The following is a 19,732-nucleotide window of genomic DNA, read 5'->3' as shown; positions in this document are numbered from 1 at the left end:
CCTTGCCATACAAAAATGACGCCCCTGCGAGGAGGGATGTCATGTAGGCTTTTCACAGTCATGACATTGTGGCAGCACTTAATTATGTTAATGCTATTCAGGTGAGGGCCGTTGCTGGAGGGGGTTTTGTTGACGCCCAGTTGTGAAGTGTGAAAATGTGGCCTGCCTTTCAGAAGCATTATCTCCTTTTTTTTTTTTTTTTTTTATTATTGCAAAACAAAATTATTAAAAGTCAGTACTCAACACACAATGCATAATGAAACTAACAATTAAGGTGGCTAAAATGACATGCAAGTACAGAAACGGAAAACAAAAAAAAGTATATAATAATATTTTACCGTATACAGTGTATATCCAACGAAATTACCAATTATACCAATGTCTTATACAGGATATACCCCTAATACCTATTATCTAAAACCCTACACACATATGCTCCAGCTCGAACCCCCCCCCTCCCGGACCCCTCCTTGGATAGTACCTCCATTATCCCTCACTCCTAACCAGACACTACCATTATAAGCTAGCTTTTATTCTCTCCACCACTTCTAACCACATTGACATTTTGGATTCGTTGAGACCCAGAATTCTTGCTGTAGATATTTCTTGATAAATCACATCGAGATATGTAAGAAACCAAACCTTCCGGCAAATTTTTTCCGGTTGAAACCAGCGTGATGCGATCAGTTTTTTTAGCTACTGTGATACCCGATAAAACCAATCTCTTTAGCTGTGGATTTACTGCAAACTCAAAAACATCATTCAATAGTAATACAGAGGGGTGTACTGGTATATTCCAAGATACGAGTTTTGATAATTGATGGGTCACATCTTTCCAGAATGCCTTAACTGGTGGGCAGTCCCAATACATGTGCATAAATGTCCCTTCGTCTCCATTTGTACATTGGGAGCATTTTGAGTCTTGTTTAAGACCCATTCTGTTCAGTCTTATAGGAGTCAAGTATGTCCTGTGAATATAGTTAAGATTGATTTGTTGATGGTCCGGGTTCCTTGATGTAAGACGGACATTTGCCCATGCTCCTTGCCAATCAAAGTCACTTTCCAGGTCTGGTATATCCCTCCTCCAGACAGAGTCTAGTTGGAGGGTTTCATACGAGGACGTTAGTAATTGATAATAAAAACCTGATACAAAACCTCTCGATGTCTCTCTTTCATAGAAGAATTTGTGGTATCTGTGGTGTTCAACTGGTATGTCTAATGGAACACCATGAGACCTCAAACATAGCCGTAACTGTAAGTAAAAAAAGCCATGTGGACTCGGTGAGATAACATTTTGTGCATATCTCTCTATAACTACAAAAACCCTGGTTGTTAAAAACATCCCCTAATGAGTGTATGCCTTGCTCTTCCCATATAGGGAATCTTATAGGACGTTTTTCAATTAAGAGTGCATTGTTATTGAATAAGGGAGTGTGATTGTGCCATTTTTGTGGGTTAGGATATTTTTTTTGTGTTTCACGCCATATCCGGATCGCATGGGTAATTATGGGGCCAAATTTCCGCTCACAGTGCTTGATTGGTAGTTTAGTGTGTGCTATGTCCTTCAGTCTATATGGGGCTACTATGTTTTCTTCCAATTTTCTCCAGGATACTAATGCTTGGGGATCAAACCATATTGTCAATGGTCTTAATGTGTACGCCTTAAAATATTGGAAACAATCTGGAACTGCCATGCCACCGTCTGCTTTATTTCTCTGTGCGGTGGATCTTTTTATACGTGGTGGTTTGTTATTCCAAATAAATTTGTATGTGGAGGAGTGTAATCTTTTCCAGTAACCCTCTGGAGGGGGTAATGGTAGCATTGAACTGATGAAGTTGATTCTAGGTAGTACATCCATCTTAACTATTGATACCCTTGCCTGTACTGAGTTTTTAAGTTTTGCCCACCTGTCCAGGTCGTCTTTGATTTTGTTCTGTATTTTTGTTTAATTGTGCTTCACCGTTTGTCTTATGGTGGGGAATATTTCCACACCCAAGCATCTAAAATGTTTTACCATAGGTATCTCACCTGGGAGGGTTGTATCTTTTTTTGCATGGGTGTTAAGTGGAAGGAAAGCCGACTTCGGCCAATTTATTTTAAATCCCGATAAATCACCAAAGTTCTCAATCAACTTGAGTAGATGAGGCAATGTGGTGTTGGGGCTTTGCATGAACAATATTACGTCGTCCGCATATAAACTAATTTTATGTTGTGTGCCCTTGATTACGATTGGTTCTATGGATTGGGATTGTCTTATATATTGTGCTAAAGGCTCTAATGATAGATCGAATAGTCCGGGACTAAGAGGGCATTATCTCCTCTTATGTATTCTAGATAACAGACTGCTTTACAAGTTATAAATGAGCACATCATGTTAAAAAAAACTCAGATTTCAACATATGACATATCATTTGAAAGCTTACATTCTGTACTTTCGCAATCTGGAAAAATCTGAAAAATGAAAATGTAGAGATCTGGCACAAACCAGTGTGTGGTGACACAAATGAGGAAACTGACCACTCCCCCTGCATCAGTCAGAACTGATGGGGTGCAGTTACACAGGGAGAGACGATAGGGGGCGGTATCTTCCCAATTGAGCTCAGAGAGACTCTGCAGCACTAACCCGAGGCTCGATTAATGAAATATGAATTCAAATCGCCAATAAAAAAGAATACAGCAAACAAACGACATTTCACGTCTTCGGCACTCAATGGGTGGTCTGATAAGACGACAATTGTCGTGGCTGGCACTCAAAGTGTTAACCCTTTAATCGCCAAGGACGACTTTAGACGTCATTGCTCGCCATGCTTAATCTGCCAATGACGTCGTACAGCGTCTTTGAGATCAATATTTCAAAAATCTGTCATGGCAATCATATTTCACCCACGGAGACTTGAGACTTGCTGTTGATCTCCTCTCAACTCTTCAACGGTTCAAGACCGCCAGCTTGATACACTGGATAGCGATCCGTTGCCAATAACTCGATAAACAACATGATTTGGACATATATAGTATTATACAACCTGGAACTGGACCAACTAGATCGACATCCCATAATAGCGACCTTTCTGCTCCACGCTGATCGCCCAACACTACGAGGAAGCTGCGGTGAGTTTCAGAGTGTTTGATTATTATTATACATGCAAACTGCTCCGATCAACATATCACCCAAACTACATAAATGATTTAACGTCTGCCACGGACTTATAACCCCCCCCCCCCCCCCCCTCCGGTCACCAGCAGATGATGAGTCCCATGATGTTTAGGACCTTGTACAATTGAAATTTTTTATCTGACGTCAATCGGTATCAAACTACATTTGATGATCTAATATATGTATTCATGGCTATAACTCACGTTCTATGGAATGCTGCAGAAAACGATAAAAACATATTTATACTTTAGACCATATTTTAGTATGAATGTGTGAATGAAAAAGTAGAACGTTTGTTGTGAAGGGCCAGATTAAACCGAATATATATATTTATTTATATATATATATTTAATTGTATTTGTATATTCTCTAATATTCCCTGATATCCCTTGTATATTCCTTGTACAATATGCATTGAATATCCATTCTAGCCTACTGAACATCCCATAATAGTCTCCATTCTACTATTGGTCGAGACCTTGGTGCCAGGCTGCCATACCCCTCAGACCCAGTTCAAACGTACCGCTCGACATGTACGAACAAGTCCTAGTTCCGCGTAGGAATTTGGCTACCGCACCACTAATGGGACTATTTGTTCATAGTGCGTATATATACTGCGCTACTAAAGTAGGACTTTCTTTTCAGTCCAGTTTCTTACCCTCCAATAGAGTCACAGACGTAAAGCCTCCCCGCGACGCCACGTGTGGGAGTAAGGCCAAGTTCGCCTACCATCGGTATTGAGACATCGTGTATATTAATATTTGAATAGTCATATTTGGCACTATATCGTCGAGTTGGACGTAGTCTATTAAGCTAATAATAGTCTGTTAATATATAGTGCTTCGTGCGGTGAGAATACTACCGTAGTCAGTACCCCATCGTTTCGGGCAGAGAACTGGCTGCTTACCCAGGGTGGTTGACCCTATGTGAAGCTGCACCCGAGGAGCCCCAGAGCCGACGAGCGAGTGGACCTGTATACCGGATTATTCTACCGACGACAGCCCGCCTTCCCAGGCACGGATTATGCTTTGGATACTTTGATTATTCCATGGATAAAGACCCCCGACACTGCCGTGTGTTGGAACCCCCCCCCCTGGAGAGGACGCAAGGTGAGGAGACGCTCTGCAAGACGAGGTCGCTTCACGTCTCTCCCCCGTGGACCGGAGAGAGCCGGCCCACAAAGAGTCCACCTGCTTTCATCTGTGGTCCAAGGATCGCCGGCGCATTGAACGGCACTACAGTGGGTTCACCTGGGATACCCTTGGCCGGACGAGGCAGCCGGATTCTACCCCCCCCCCCTCCTACTCCTGTCGGCTTACAAGCGACCGGATTAACCCCCTCTAGTGTATCTAGTATAATCATTAAAGTATCATTGCTGTTATTCCTTAACTATTCCAGGTCGTATATTTACCACCTGCGCCTTCAGAGATTGGACATTCTCTATTGATATACCGACGAATACTCCTTGCCATAAAAGTGCATACTATTTCAATTCATAAATGTAATTAAGTGATTAAGTGCTTATTCTACACACCATCGCTGTGTAGGAAATAAAGACCTGTTTCTAATTCGTACATTTGTGTTGGATCCGTTTCATCTACGTGAGAGTGTTCATGATAATATATTTATGCCGTGTACTGGGTGGCCGAATATTAAGTACAAAGGTAGTGGTAGTAAGTATCATATCTAGTAATACAGTCAGGGAATTGTACCCCTCAGTTACAACGTTGCTACATCCTAAACGATAGATACTTGATGTTGAATGGGCCATAGTAATGTCAATTTCGCAATACAATTTAGAAAGTTATAGCCCTGCAAAGAAGGGGAACATCTCCATAGACAAATAGAGCTGGCAGAGGATGGTATAAGGATGGATATAAGCGTGGCAGAGAAAGGGTTAATATACTAAACTATCCCAGTTCAAAAGGTAGGTGATACTGCCACCTGGCAATATTCTATCGTCATTGCAATTCCAACGTAGGCAGATGTGCAGGGAGACCCTGGGAGCTCCGGCCGAGTGTTTAGAATGTGGGAAGAGATCAAAGGATCAAAACCAGAGAAAAGTCGGGTTTGGCGGTTAAAAAAATAAATGTAAATATAACAAAATAATAGTGGCTATAGGCACTCTTCAAACAGTCACGGGACGCCTCCCATCCAATCACAACGTGCCATCAGCCGTGTAACGCTCTACCCTCCAATCACAGCGTGCCGTCAGCTGTGTATCGCTCTACCCTCCAATCACAGCATGCCGTCAGCTGCGTAACGCTCTACCCGCCAATCACAGCGTGAAGTCAGCCGTGTAACGCTCTACCCTCCAATCACAGCGTGAAGTCAGCCACGTAACGCTCTACCCTCCAATCACAGCGTGAAGTCAGCCGCATAACGCTCTACCCTCCAATCACAGCGTGAAGTCAGCCACGTAACGCTCTACCCTCCAATCACAGCGTGAAGTCAGCCGCATAACGCTCTACCCTCCAATCACAGCGTGCCGTCAGCTGTGTATCGCTCTACCCTCCAATCACAGCATGCCGTCAGCTGCGTAACGCTCTACCCTCCAATCACAGCGTGAAGTCAGCCGTGTAACGCTCTACCCTCCAATCACAGCGTGAAGTCAGCCACGTAACGCTCTACCCTCCAATCACAGCGTGAAGTCAGCCACGTAACGCTCTACCCTCCAATCACAGCGTGAAGTCAGCCACGTAACGCTCTACCCTCCAATCACAGCGTGAAGTCAGCCGCGTAACGCTCTACCCTCCAATCACAGCGTGAAGTCAGCCGCGTAACGCTCTACCCTCCAATCACAGCGTGAAGTCAGCCGCGTAACGCTCTACCCTCCAATCACAGCGTGAAGTCAGCCGCATAACGCTCTACCCTCCAATCACAGCGTGAAGTCAGCCGCATAACGCTCTACCCTCCAATCACAGCGTGAAGTCAGCCGCATAACGCTCTACCCTCTAATCACAGCACGCCGTCAGCCGCGCAATGCTCTACTAGGGCTGGGCGATAAAACGATAACGATAATTATCGCGATATATTTTAATAATCGATACAAATAATATCGATGACTTTTTATTTTTTATTATTGTGACCTGCAACAGGGCAGCTTTAAAACCAGAGACAGTGGACAGACTCCCAATGTGACCATCTGATAGACTTGCTTTCTTGCCTGCAGACACAGTAGTACAAACTACAGAAGGTTAACCCTTTCACTACCACACTACAGACTGTTAACCGGTTTGATGGCGGCAACAACAAAGAATTGCTGCAAAATAAGCATACAAATCTTTTTATAATTCTTTTTTGAATACTAATAAAAATATCGATAATTATCAATATCGAACGATATGAAAAATTTTATTGTGATATATCGTGATACAATTTTTGGCCATATCTCCCAGCCCTACGCTCTACTCACCCGCTCGTTGTCTACGATCAGCAGCAGCTCCACGTAGTGGGTCTGATGGAGCACCGCTCGCTTTCTCTGTTCAAACACAAACGGGCGTCAGACAACACACACCTGCACAAACACATGGCAGCGGTGATACACATACGTCTGTCTCAAGACTTAGTGTGAATTTATGTGTGCCATTATTACTACCAAGTATCAACTGTAATAATTGTGGAATATTACTATAATGAGCTGTAGCCTATGTGTATTAGGGGTGTAACGATGCGACCTCACGATTAATTTCGATTACGATTATTCAGGCAACGATTCAATGCATCATGAAATCTCTTCATTTTACCACGATTCGATTCGATTAATTCTTTATTCATTTTCCATCAGTTAATTCCCCAAAAAATGTTGAATACACAAATGTGGCTGGGGGAACTGATTCACTCAGCATGAATGGACGAATAGGTCAATAAAAACAATACACAAAAAAAACCATTACATTTTTTTTTTAATTTCGATTAATTTCGATTATAATCGATTCTAACATTTTCAAATCGATGCAGTTGAATCGTCACATTAGAATCGATGCATTTCGATTAATCGATGCATCATTACACCCCTAATGTGTATGAACCAAGCATCACACATACATGACAATAAACTACCGTAATTTTCGGACTATAAGCCGCAGCTTTTCCCCCCATTTTTCGACCCTGCGGCTTATATAACGGTGCGGCTAATCTATGGATTTTTACAGCTAACTGGGCGTGCTCCCTCAGCTCTGTGACCGTCAGATCAGACTCCTAAATCTGCTGCAGCAGTGCACGCCTTGCCCCTCCTCCTCCCCCTCACAGACCCACGTCAACAAACCATTATGGCAAGAGTCTAGTGTATGAGCAGCTCAGAGCTCCTCTTGCTCTGAGCTCCTCTGAAGCATTAAACAAAATGACCAGTCAACAAACTATTCACTTTAGTTTATTAATGCATGAGGCGTTGTCTAATGTTATCTAGCTACCGATAGCTCCTGATATCAGTTTGGCATTCGATTTCGCAGGTGCTGGCTAACTGGCTATCGTTCTGTGAGCTAACGTTAGTACCTGGCTGGCGCTGGCTAACTGGCTATCGTTCTGTGAGCTAACGTTAGTGCCTGGCTGGTGCTGGCTAACTGGCTATCGTTCTGTGAGCTAACGTTAGTGCCTGGCTGGCGCTGGCTAACTGGCTATCGTTCTGTGAGCTAACGTTAGTGCCTGGCTGGTGCTGGCTAACTGGCTATCGTTCTGTGATCTAACGTTAGTACCTGGCTGGCGCTGGCTAACTGGCTATCGTTCTGTGAGCTAACGTTAGTGCCTGGCTGGCGCTGGCTAACTAACGTGGCTATCGTTCTGTGAGCTAACGTTAGTGCCTGGCTGGCGCTGGCTAACTGGCTATCGTTCTGTGAGCTAACGTTAGTGCCTGGCTGGCGCTGGCTAACTAACGTGGCTATCGTTCTGTGAGCTAGCGTTAGTACCTGGCTGGCGCTGGCTAACTAACGTGGCTATCGTTCTGTGAGCTAACGTTAGTACCTAGCTGGCGCTAACTAACGTGGCTATCGTTCTGTGAGCTAACGTTAGTACCTAGCTACCGTTACTGTTTAAACAAATGTTTTATTTTTTTTTTTTTTTTTTATCTTTCTTCCCCTCCTTTTTCCCGATTTTTCTCCCATCCCACCCTTCCTGGTTGTTGCGTACTTTCCCCTACTGTTGGTCCGGGAGACCGGAGACATGCTTTCCTCCGACGCATGTGCAGCCTGGGGCAGGCCAACCTGGCCGCGCAGGTTCTCACCGGGGAGAGTGTAGCGTGTGGGAGGCCACACTATCTCTCCTCAGATCCAACCCTCGCTGAGCAGGCGCCCCGACCGAACTGTAGGGGTCGCTGTCCACAACGCCCAGGACCCACCCTTCAGCTTCCCACCCCCTGATACAGCCAATTGTATCAGCGTGAGAGGACAGCCAAGCTGATAGCAACGCCGGGAGCTGGATTCAAACAGGCGAATCCTAGTGTCTCCCGGTGTTGGTGACGAACGTAATCTCCGTGCGCCACCTGCCCCCCCCCTAAACAAAAATGTTAATAAATGGGAGCTTCCTCAAACAGCCATCTCTTTCCCGACAATCCCCTGTGCACGAACCCTTACATATTATGGTAATTAAACATTAAAACACCTGCGGATTATAGTCCAGTGTGGCTTATATATGTACACATCATTCAATTTAGCTGCTGCGGCTTATATTCAGGTGCACTTTATAGTCCGAAAATTACGGTACAACTACTACTACACTGCTGCTGTGTGGATGTGTGCGTGTGTGTGTGTGCTCACCCTGAGAAGATGGCTGACACGCTGTGAGTCAGACGTTGACTCGTACTGAGCATGCTCCGTGGCAATGTGATCGTGTTCCGTGTGTGGCGTGCCACACCCCCGCGGCTGTGATGTCACGTCCTGGAGGCGATACACAAGATGCTGGTGGGGGGCGGAGTCCAAAGGCTCGATACCGTAACTCTCATTGTAGAGGTGCAATATTCCCCTGGGAGAGACATAGAGGGGTGGAGAAACATTAAAAGAATGGAGAGAGAGAGAGAGCCAGGGCCCTCATTTCTCAACAATTCTTAGAAAGTGTTCTATTTTCGTTCTTAAGCACAGAATTTATAATGTGTGTACGTACAGAAATTCTGGATTTATCACACGTGCGTAGACGTGTCCCACGCACACCTGCAAGTACTCTGTGTTGATAAATATCACTTGATCTACGCTCCACGCTCATGCACGGTTTTACCTATTTGCATATAGAACCGCCCGTAATTAACCATATATGGTAATGAATAGGGATGTCCCGATCCGATCACGAAGATCGGGATCGGCAAAAAAAAATGTATTCAACAAACATGACCATGTTCACGTCTTAAACTCATACTGAGACCTTAGTTTTGGTTTTAAATTGCATATCATTAATTTATTTATTGTCACACAGAGCAGAAGAATGTTGCCAAAACAAACCAATAGTATCCAGCTGCAGAAACGGCAGACCAGCCACACTCTCAGACCCAAACGCATTTCCTTTGATTTAATTATACATCAAATGATTTCAAGTTTCAAGTTTCTTTAATAGTTGTCATACAGAAGTACAGAATACTTTTATACAAAATGCTTCTTACTGTTACGCTCCAGAGACTGTGCAAGACAAGATAAGTATGAAATAAAATAACATAGTATAGCATGTAAATTAGAAGTAAAAAAAAAAAGAGGTCACAGTGTTCAGTATAGACATATGTACAATGTTCGATGCAGAATAGACGTAACTGAGTTACCATATAATATACAATACTGTGCAGTGTACTAATATACAATACTATATAGTGCAAGGCAGAAATGGGATGAGGTGCAATTTAGGTACAATTTACAGTAGGTGTACGAGTTGTAGTGCAAATCCTTTATCAATAAATATGAAGTGTGTTTGTGTGATCTAAAGTGTGGAGAGTGGGTGCTGCAGTGTGTTGTTTGTTTAAGTGAGTGTGTGCGTGTGGGTGTGTGTGCTGTGTGCATTTGATGGTTGTTGCATAGTGTTTATTGTTCGTTGAGCAGCCTGATGGCCTGGGGATAGAAGCTTCTTCTGAGTCTTTCTGTGCTCGCCTTAAGACTCCGGTATCGCTTGCCTGACCGCAGCAGTTCAAAGAGGCAGTTGTTCGGGTGGCTCGAGTCCTTAATAATTCTCTTAGCCTTCCCCTTGCACCGCTTGTTGTAAATGTTCTGGAGGGTGGGAAGCCCCCCTCCAATTGTGCGTTCGGCTGAACGTGTCACTCTTTGTAGTCTGCTACGGTCTTGTGCAGTGCTATTCCCAAACCAGGAGGTGATGTTGCCAGTCAGGATGCTCTCTATTGTACATGAGTAGAAGTTCCTAAGGATCTTCTGACTGACTTGGAACTTCCTTAGGCGCCTGAGGAAGTAGAGGCGTTGTCGTGCCTTCTTCACAACACTGTCAATGTGTGTGGTCCATGTCAAATCCTCGGATATGTGGGCTCCGAGGTACTTGAAACTGTTCACTCTCTCAACCGGTGCCCCGTCGATGCTGAGGGGGCTGTAGTCCTTGACCCCCGACCTCCTGAAGTCCACAATCATCTCTTTTGTTTTGCCGACGTTCAGGGAGAGGCAGTTCTCCTGACACCACTGTGACAGGTTCTCTACCTCTTCCAGGTAGGCCCTTTCGTCGTTGGCAGAGATCAGGCCCACCACTACTGTGTCATCAGCAAATTTGATGATGGTGTTGTTGTTCCGCTGTGCTACGCAGTCATGTGTGTACAGGGAGTAGAGGAGGGGGCTCAGAACACAGCCCTGGGGGGCCCCTATGTTGAGCGTGATGGATGAGGAGGTGCAGTTGCCTGCTCTTACCACCTGGGGTCTGCCCGTCAGGAAGTCCAAGACCCACTGGCAGAGGTCATAGTTCAAGCCCAGGTCCCTGAGCTTGGCTATGAGTTTGGAGGGGACTATGGACTATTTATGTCAAGGATTGCAATGCCTCGCTTGAATGAAGTTAACTTTTCACCTGGATAACGTCAACATTCAGGGTGAATGTAATGTGATAAATTGGGATAAAAAAAAAATAATAATAATTAAAATATAATTTTTTTGATCGGATCGGGAAAGATCGGTATCGGTAGATACTCAAAATCACATGATCGGGATCGGATCGGGAGCAAAAAAATGTGATCGGGACATCCCTAGTAATGAAACACCCCCATGAAATGTGGAAAAGTGGACTAAACCGAGCGAACGCCTGGGAGAAATACGCGACAAGCTGACAGACATGTACACGGTGATGTCGGAAACAGTCGGATATGATATCTATTAACTTCCTAAAGACCATTGCTGCCTGGGCAGCGCAAACACTAATAAAGACCGTTAACCACTGTTTGCCATTGGTGTCATTAATAACCATGCTGGAATATGACTGCTTTTTCTTTGTTTCTTTCGATTAATACCCAGGGATTAAAGTTCTCCGTCAATTTCATTCCAAATCGCGATGGATTTTCCATAAATGTTCTACCTGCATATGATTTGTAGAGGCATACAATCTATTTTGATGTCGGTATTAGGTAGCCTATATAAACAATAATACGAGAGCATATACAAGAACCTTTCTATTCACATAACTGCATTTGTGATGGAGCTTTGACAGCTACATGGGTGGTACAGTAACAGTCTATTGCTCGATCCATCTCCAATATCACGATGGACCGTGCCGGTGCCACTTGAATGTGCACGGGATGGCATTTGTGCTTTTTGTTCCACACTCCAATTTCGGTCTTAAATTGCGGTACAAATGAAGGAGGTGTCTCGGGTATAGCGGACTCTAGTTAATATTTTTTATGTTCTCTCTGCAATTAGACTGCCCCTCATTCATTCATTCATTCCTATCTGCTATCTCTGAAAATAGTGCACCCCATAGTATTCCGATAACCCTATATATAAACCATGCTGCATTTGTTGTTTTTAAACATACTTGTAACTGAGGGGTACAATTCCCTGACTGTATTGATAAGTATGGTATCATTAAACCACTACCGCTTTATGTACTTTAATTACTGGCCATACAGTACACGATATCTAAGTATGATGAACACTTTCCCACATATGAAATCAGGTCCACACAAAGGTAATAGTCAAATATTTAATATATAGCAAAGGGTACATATAATAGTTACTTATTACATTTATGATTTGAATTGAATGCTCTTGTAAGGCAAATGAGTACTCGTAGGCAAATCAACACTGAATGTCCAATCTCTGGTTACACAGGAAGCAAGTATACAACCTGGCTCTTAGGGAATTATAGCGATGGTCACTTAATGATTATAGCTGGATAATATACTGAAGGGGTCCCGCCGGTTGTAAGCCAGTAGGGGGGGTAGGAGAGCCGTCGGCTGTATCCCGTCTGGTCAACGATTTCTAGGGAGAGTCCAGGTACAGAACACAGTGCCCGTAGAACCTTGATCCGCAGATGAATACACTTGGGCTCTCTTGTAGACGATAGCTGTAGCTGTAGCTTTAGGTCCACAACGAAGAAGAAGCGAGGCGACCTCAGTCTGGTCTGAGCGCCGTCTCACCTTGGCTCCTCTCGGGGTAAATCCAACACTCACCGGTGTTGGCGATTATCCGCTCCACAAATCAAAGCACCAAAGCAAATAGATATTCCATGCCGTATAGGGCTCAGCAGTCGTCGGGGTAGGTAATCCAATGTGCAGGTCCACTCGTCCTCGCCTAGAACTCCTCGGATGAAAGCACCACGCGTGGTCTGCCCAACCTGGTTAAGACTCTAGATAACGCGAGGAAACGATGGGGGTGCTGCTCACTTTAGAACTCTAACCGAACGATGCACCATACATGATAGACTATTATTACTTAATAGAAATACGGTGCCAAACTCTGGCAATTCAGCTATTAATTCGCACGAGGTCTCACTGCTATTCTAAGGCCAAACAGGCCGTACTACACCGCACGCGGTATCGTGGGGTGAGGCTTCACGTCTTGTTACTTAGTTGGGTAGAAGGGTAAAGGACTAAGAGGAATTCTACATTTCTTGCGCCATATTTATATGCACAGTGGACAAGTAGTGCCGCTCTGCTTTCGGTAGCCGTATTCCTGCGCGGAGCTGAGGCTAGTAAGGGCATGTCTCGTCGGTACCTTTGAACTTGAACGCCAGGGGCTTGTCCCTGGCGCCTGGTCCTTTTGTCCAATAAGAGAATGAACTATTATGGGCTGTAGTAGAATAAAGGGATATTCCGTGTATATGTACAAGGAATATACAAGGGATATCAAACGATATACAAATACTATTAAATATATATCCATAAATAAATATATATATTCGGTTTAATCTGATCCTTCACAACAGCCGCCCCCTAATTAGTCCCACCTAATTAGCTGAGCAGAGACAGATTAACCGCACTGTCCACTACTCAATGTCCGCTGTAAGGGTCAGTCAACTCACAAAGTCATAGGGTCATGGTCGTCATCAATAGTATCAGGTAGCCTTGGCAGTTCTATTAGCCTCGCCACGGGTCGGGTGTAAATCCGTCCTTGGACGAGCACTTCAGCTGCTCGGACCTTTCCATCGGCACCGGTGATCACTTTGCTTACGCGGCCAGCCGGCCACATAGCTCTGGGTAGTGACTGGTCGATGATCATGACGACTGTTCCTTCTGTCAAATTGTCTCTCTCTTTCACCCACTTCTGGCGGGTCTGTAGAGACGGTAGGTAGTGGAGTAGGAAGCTGTTCCAAAACTTGTCAGCCAGTACTTGACTGTACCTCCACATTCTTCGGCCGTTCGCTTCTTCAGGCCTGTACATTGTCTGTGGTAGTGCGGGGTCCAGCCGCCCCATCAAGAGGGTGTTGGGGGTGACTGGGTCGACATCTGCTACATCACTTGAGACGTAACCGAGGGGCTTTGAGTTCAATACTCCCTCGATCTCCGTGAGGACTGTCATTAGGACTTCTTCCGCCACAGTCTGGGCCCCAAGCACGGCGTACAGGGCTGTCTTTATGGAACGTACTTCTCGTTCCCAGGTTCCACCGAAGTGAGGTGCGTTTGGGGGATTAAACTGGAAGTCAATCTGGGATGGAGCGAGGTGGGTCTTAAGTTCTGGGCCCATAGCTTGGAAGCTCTCTCTCAGCTCTCTTTCTCCGCCTTTGAAGTTTGTCCCGTGATCAGACAACAATGTAGACGGTTTTCCTTTCCGTGATGTGAATCTTCGGAAGGCCATAAGGAATGAGTCTGTGCTCATGGTTGGAAGGAGTTCGATATGTATCGCTCTGGTGGTCATGCATTTGAATACAATACCCCACCGCTTCTCGGTTCCTCTTCCTCTCTTTATATACAGCGGGCCAAAACAGTCCATACCGGTGGAGTGGAAGGGCTTGTCGCCGAGTCGGAGGCGACAGGGAGGTAGGTCAGCCATCCGGGGTATACTGGGCTGCGCGCGCCACTTACGGCAGTCTAGACAGGTTCGCTGGAAGCGCCGCACTGCTTCTCTCCCTTGCAGTATCCAATAACGACGTCTGATCTCCGCGAAGACTCTCTCTGCCCCTGCGTGGTGCACATCCTCGTCGTATTTCTTTATGATCAGCTCTGTGACCTTGTGTCGGCTGTTCCAAGACTATCGGGTACTTAACGTCATCCGGTAGGTCTGGGGCTCTCCGCAGACGACCACCCACTCTGATGAGATTATGGGCGTCGCTCTCGGGGGCCAGGTGAAGCAGTCTGCTGTCTGATGGGACGGGCTTTGCTCCCTGTAGACAGGCTAGCTCATCGGGGAACGAGTCTCTCTGGGCTCGTTGTAGTAGAAGGAGTTCTGCTTCTTCGTAGTCAGCTGCTGAAATGTCAGTTGTGGGCTGAACCTCTGGGTGGTGCCACAGAAATGTCTTTAGCTGCGCACTCTCTAGGGTGAGGCAATCGTCTAGAACCGGGTCTGTGGGGACGAGTGTGTGTGTCAACCCACAGAACATAGGTTTCTTGTTCTCTGCCTCCTCTTTGCTCGCCTCCCGTGGGGTGGGTGTAGGCCACTCTTCTTCGGGGAGCTTGAGGAACTCTGGCCCGTCACTGTAGAGGTTGGGACGGGTGAGGTCATCCAGGGACATTCCCCGGGTGATGACGTCAGCTGGGTTGTGTTTGGTGTCCACATACCGCCAGCTGGTTACTTCTGTTAACTCTTGAATCTCGGTGACTCTGACTCCCACGAAGACCTTGTATCTGCACGAATCTCGGTACTGATTCTGATTGGTGCATGACAGTCACCGATCTTCGGCCATCGTTTACTCTCCTAGGTCCCTCTCTGGAGCTTGGCGTGCTCCGCACGAACGTATCCAGCCGTAGGCTGCTGACTTCTCTCGCCAGGAAGTCGGCTAAATCTAGGAGGGATGGCTCGGGACCGTTAGGATCACGGTGGTCTCTTTGCCGCCTGAAGCGCTCCTGTCGGGCGGGCGGCAGCTTCTCTAAAATCCTCTCGACGTTCGAGTTTGCGTATATTCCGTGCATACCCTTTTCTCGTTGCGCCCCCAGCATCCCTACCAGGGATTGTACTTTTATAGACAGGTCGTCTAGTGAGCGATTGTCTGTTGCTGGGGGTAGGCGGTCAATATGCCTTATCTCCTGTATTACGTAATCCCATATACGTCCATATCTCTGGTCCAGCGCTGCTAGAGCCGCGGTGTATGGGGTCGTAGAGGTGGCATAGGCCAGCGCTATGTTGTGCGCTCGGGGCACTTTCAGGTGCTTCAATAATATTGCATACTTGTGGCGTTCATCAGCGACATCCACCATCATTGTCTCTAAGCACATCCGGAGCTCCGTGTACTGTGCTCGATTCTCATGGGTGAAGTCTGGAAACGTCGGTGTGCCAATGTATGACGCCATGGATGGCTGGCACATCGGTGAGCGTTGGAAGAGAGGCCTCCTGGGCGAGTCTCTTCTTACGCCTCTCGGTGGGCTGGTACTGGCAGGGTACCATGGCCCGCTGGTCCAGGTGCTATTCCTCGGGACTGGTCGTGCGTCATGCTCACCCGTGAGTCGAGTTGGGGGTCTGTAGCGCAGAGCCGCGGGGGTATAGCCTGGGCTGTACTGGACCTCCTGGTCCTGTGGAGTAATGTGCTGCTGTCGGGCTTGACTCTCCTCTTCTCCCTCTTCTTCTTCTGCCAGGTCACCTAGATCCTGTAGTCGTCTATTTAGCCTCTCCGCGGTGTCCGCTGTTCCTTCCTTGTAGCTGGGTCTCACTTGGACCGGTCGGGGAATGAGTTCGGAGGGGGGTGTAGACTCTCTCTGGTGGTCGAGTTCAAGGTCGCCTGCTCGGTTAGGGGAGGGTGCCCTTGACGTGTGTCTTGACGAGGCTCTGGAACCCCTTGTGGAGGGAGGGGGTGTTGCCCTGGTGATCAGCTGCTCCATTAGCTGCGCTTGTAGTCTGTCGCGCTCGGCTTCGCGCTTGGTGAGATCTGCTTCTCTTTGGGCACCGGCAGCGGCGCGCTGGGCGTCGGCCCGTTCTCTTGCCATATTCTCTTCCGTCTGAATGCGTCTCAGCTCCAGACGTATGTGCTCTTCTTCGCTCCGTTGCTGCGCTTGGAGTTGTTCGCGCTCGCTAAGCGTCTGTGCTTGGAGTCGATCGCGTTCACCCTGAAGTCGATCGCGTTCACCCTGAAGTCGATCGCGTTCGGTAGAGGCTGTCAGGCTGGCGAAGAACGCCTGTGACAGCATCCTCTCCGCCTCGCTGGGGGAAGACGCTTGTAGAGGTGAGCCGCTCCTGGATGTACTAGTTGGGGAGTCCTGGAGCTCTATCGCCTCGGCGCTCTCCTCATCTTGTTCCGTGCAGAGTTCCACCTCTGGAGGGTTGTCTTCCTCCCGGAGCTCTGGGGGGACTACTTCTTCGGTATTGGCGGGGGGTAAAGTCGTGTCAGTTCCCTCCTGGTCCCCACCGTGAGCTTGGTCAGTTACATTAGAACCCACTAGGGCAGGGGTCGCCAATTAGTTTTCGCCGCGGGCCAGATTTTCCCCAAGCCGTTGCTTGGCGGGCCAGGATCAAAAACAATGGCTAATTTAATATACTGATATTGAAAAAAGACAAACGTTTTTCTCTGGTCTGCATCCCCTTAACAATTGTGTGTATTGCGCCGTACTGTATTGTACCCATAACCCATTCTGCAAGCTGTTAAATAAAGTTTTCATTCATTCATTCATTCATCATGAACAGCAGATCAGCTGTTGCAGATCACAGCGGCGTGTGATGAACACAGATCAAAATGCATGAAAACACGACTCACCATACCTTGTTTGTTGTTAAGTCCTCCAAAATCCCTGCTAATGTTTGAAACATGTCATATCCACTCGCCGCCCTCCAATTCCAGATTGGCGTTGAATGCTTTATCTGAACTTTATCTGCCAACTTGAACACAGTTGTCATCATTGCCTCGTTGTTGTTGTTGTTGTTGTCGCCACATATTATGCAGAGAGGACGTCGGCTCGGCACGCAAGAATCACCGACCTGTTGCGATAAACCCGTATTTTAAGTATTGCTCCTGTTTATTAAAAGAAGCGTTATATTTCCCCGTTTTCTTTTTAACTCGCTCGCATCTCGAACGTGGAAGTGAACGTGCGTTCGGGAAATATACACAGGCCCGGTGGGACTATTCCATTGGTTCTCCCAGTCCACGTGACCATTTCTAGCATTTCAATTGGCTATAGTGACAGACATGATGACTACCGGTAGATAGATACAGCTTCACAATAAAAGACACCCTGGCGTCCCGAGTGAATATTTCCCGCGCGTCACATAAATATCATATTCTCAAAATAATCTGACGGGCCAGAAATTATTGCTGGCGGGCCAATGTCGGCCCGCGGGCCGCCTATTGCCGATCCCTGCACTAGGGCCTCTGTGGTCGGGGTATCCTGGTTGATAGGGTCGGACATAATTTTACTTTCTACCTTTACCGCGTTTACTGTTTGTAGAAGGCTAGGTAGTATACTGGCAGCGTAATCCTCTAAGTACTGAGGTGGCTGTCGTCTACGTTGCGGGCGTTCTACTTTAGGAGGACCGTTTCGTGGAGTGTTCATCATAGGCCATTTCAATATTAATACCACTATATTAATATTACACTAATTACCCTCCGGCTCGAAGGACCAATTGTAACTGAGGGGTACAATTCCCTGACTGTATTGATAAGTATGGTATCATTAAACCACTACCGCTTTATGTACTTTAATTACTGGCCATACAGTACACGATATCTAAGTATGATGAACACTTTCCCACATATGAAATCAGGTCCACACAAAGGTAATAGTCAAATATTTAATATATAGCAAAGGGTACATATAATAGTTACTTATTACATTTATGATTTGAATTGAATGCTCTTGTAAGGCAAATGAGTACTCGTAGGCAAATCAACACTGAATGTCCAATCTCTGGTTACACAGGAAGCAAGTATACAACCTGGCTCTTAGGGAATTATAGCGATGGTCACTTAATGATTATAGCTGGATAATATACTGAAGGGGTCCCGCCGGTTGTAAGCCAGTAGGGGGGGTAGGAGAGCCGTCGGCTGTATCCCGTCTGGTCAACGATTTCTAGGGAGAGTCCAGGTACAGAACACAGTGCCCGTAGAACCTTGATCCGCAGATGAATACACTTAGGCTCTCTTGTAGACGATAGCTGTAGCTGTAGCTTTAGGTCCACAACGAAGAAGAAGCGAGGCGACCTCAGTCTGGTCTGAGCGCCGTCTCACCTTGGCTCCTCTCGGGGTAAATCCAACACTCACCGGTGTTGGCGATTATCCGCTCCACAAATCAAAGCACCAAAGCAAATAGATATTCCATGCCGTATAGGGCTCAGCAGTCGTCAGGGTAGGTAATCCAATGTGCAGGTCCACTCGTCCTCGCCTAGAACTCCTCGGATGAAAGCACCACGCGTGGTCTGCCCAACCTGGTTAAGACTCTAGATAACGCGAGGAAACGATGGGGGTGCTGCTCACTTTAGAACTCTAACCGAACGATGCACCATACATGATAGACTATTATTACTTAATAGAAATACGGTGCCAAACTCTGGCAATTCAGCTATTAATTCGCACGAGGTCTCACTGCTATTCTAAGGCCAAACAGGCACGCGGTATCGTGGGGTGAGGCTTCACGTCTTGTTACTTAGTTGGGTAGAAGGGTAAAGGACTAAGAGGAATTCTACATTTCTTGCGCCATATTTATATGCACAGTGGACAAGTAGTGCCGCTCTGCTTTCGGTAGCCGTATTCCTGCGCGGAGCTGAGGCTAGTAAGGGCATGTCTCGTCGGTACCTTTGAACTTGAACGCCAGGGGCTTGTCCCTGGCGCCTGGTCCTTTTGTCCAATAAGAGAATGAACTATTATGGGCTGTAGTAGAATAAAGGGATATTCCGTGTATATGTACAAGGAATATACAAGGGATATCAAACGATATACAAATACTATTAAATATATATCCATAAATAAATATATATATTCGGTTTAATCTGATCCTTCACAACAGTACTCTATAAATAAAGTGGATTGGATTCATTAATTAAGTAGCCCCTTTCGTGACTGTGACGCAGCCAACAAGGTTTCACTCGGCTGCGCTGCCTGGGTGCAGTGGG

The 19,732-nt window shown here is 46.4% G+C and overlaps 1 protein-coding gene across 1 annotated transcript in view; it reads right to left on the bottom strand.

Moving 5' to 3' along the window:
• The window catches only part of LOC311236166 (disintegrin and metalloproteinase domain-containing protein 9-like), a 350,625-nt gene that overhangs the window by 171,154 nt on the left and 159,739 nt on the right, over positions 1–19,732 (bottom strand). The window contains exons 6-7 of the mRNA XM_084323795.1: positions 8,906–9,110; positions 6,571–6,636 (exon numbers count right to left, since the gene is read on the bottom strand). Coding sequence (XP_084179921.1) covers positions 6,571–6,636; positions 8,906–9,110 — 271 coding nt within the window. The remainder of the gene's footprint in view (positions 1–6,570; positions 6,637–8,905; positions 9,111–19,732) is intronic.

The sequence above is a fragment of the Notolepis coatsorum genome (assembly GCF_963971535.1).
Source record: "Notolepis coatsorum genome assembly, chromosome: 10".
Classification (NCBI taxonomy): Eukaryota; Metazoa; Chordata; class Actinopteri; order Aulopiformes; family Paralepididae; genus Notolepis; species Notolepis coatsorum.
This window is presented reverse-complemented; position numbering and strand designations above follow the sequence as displayed.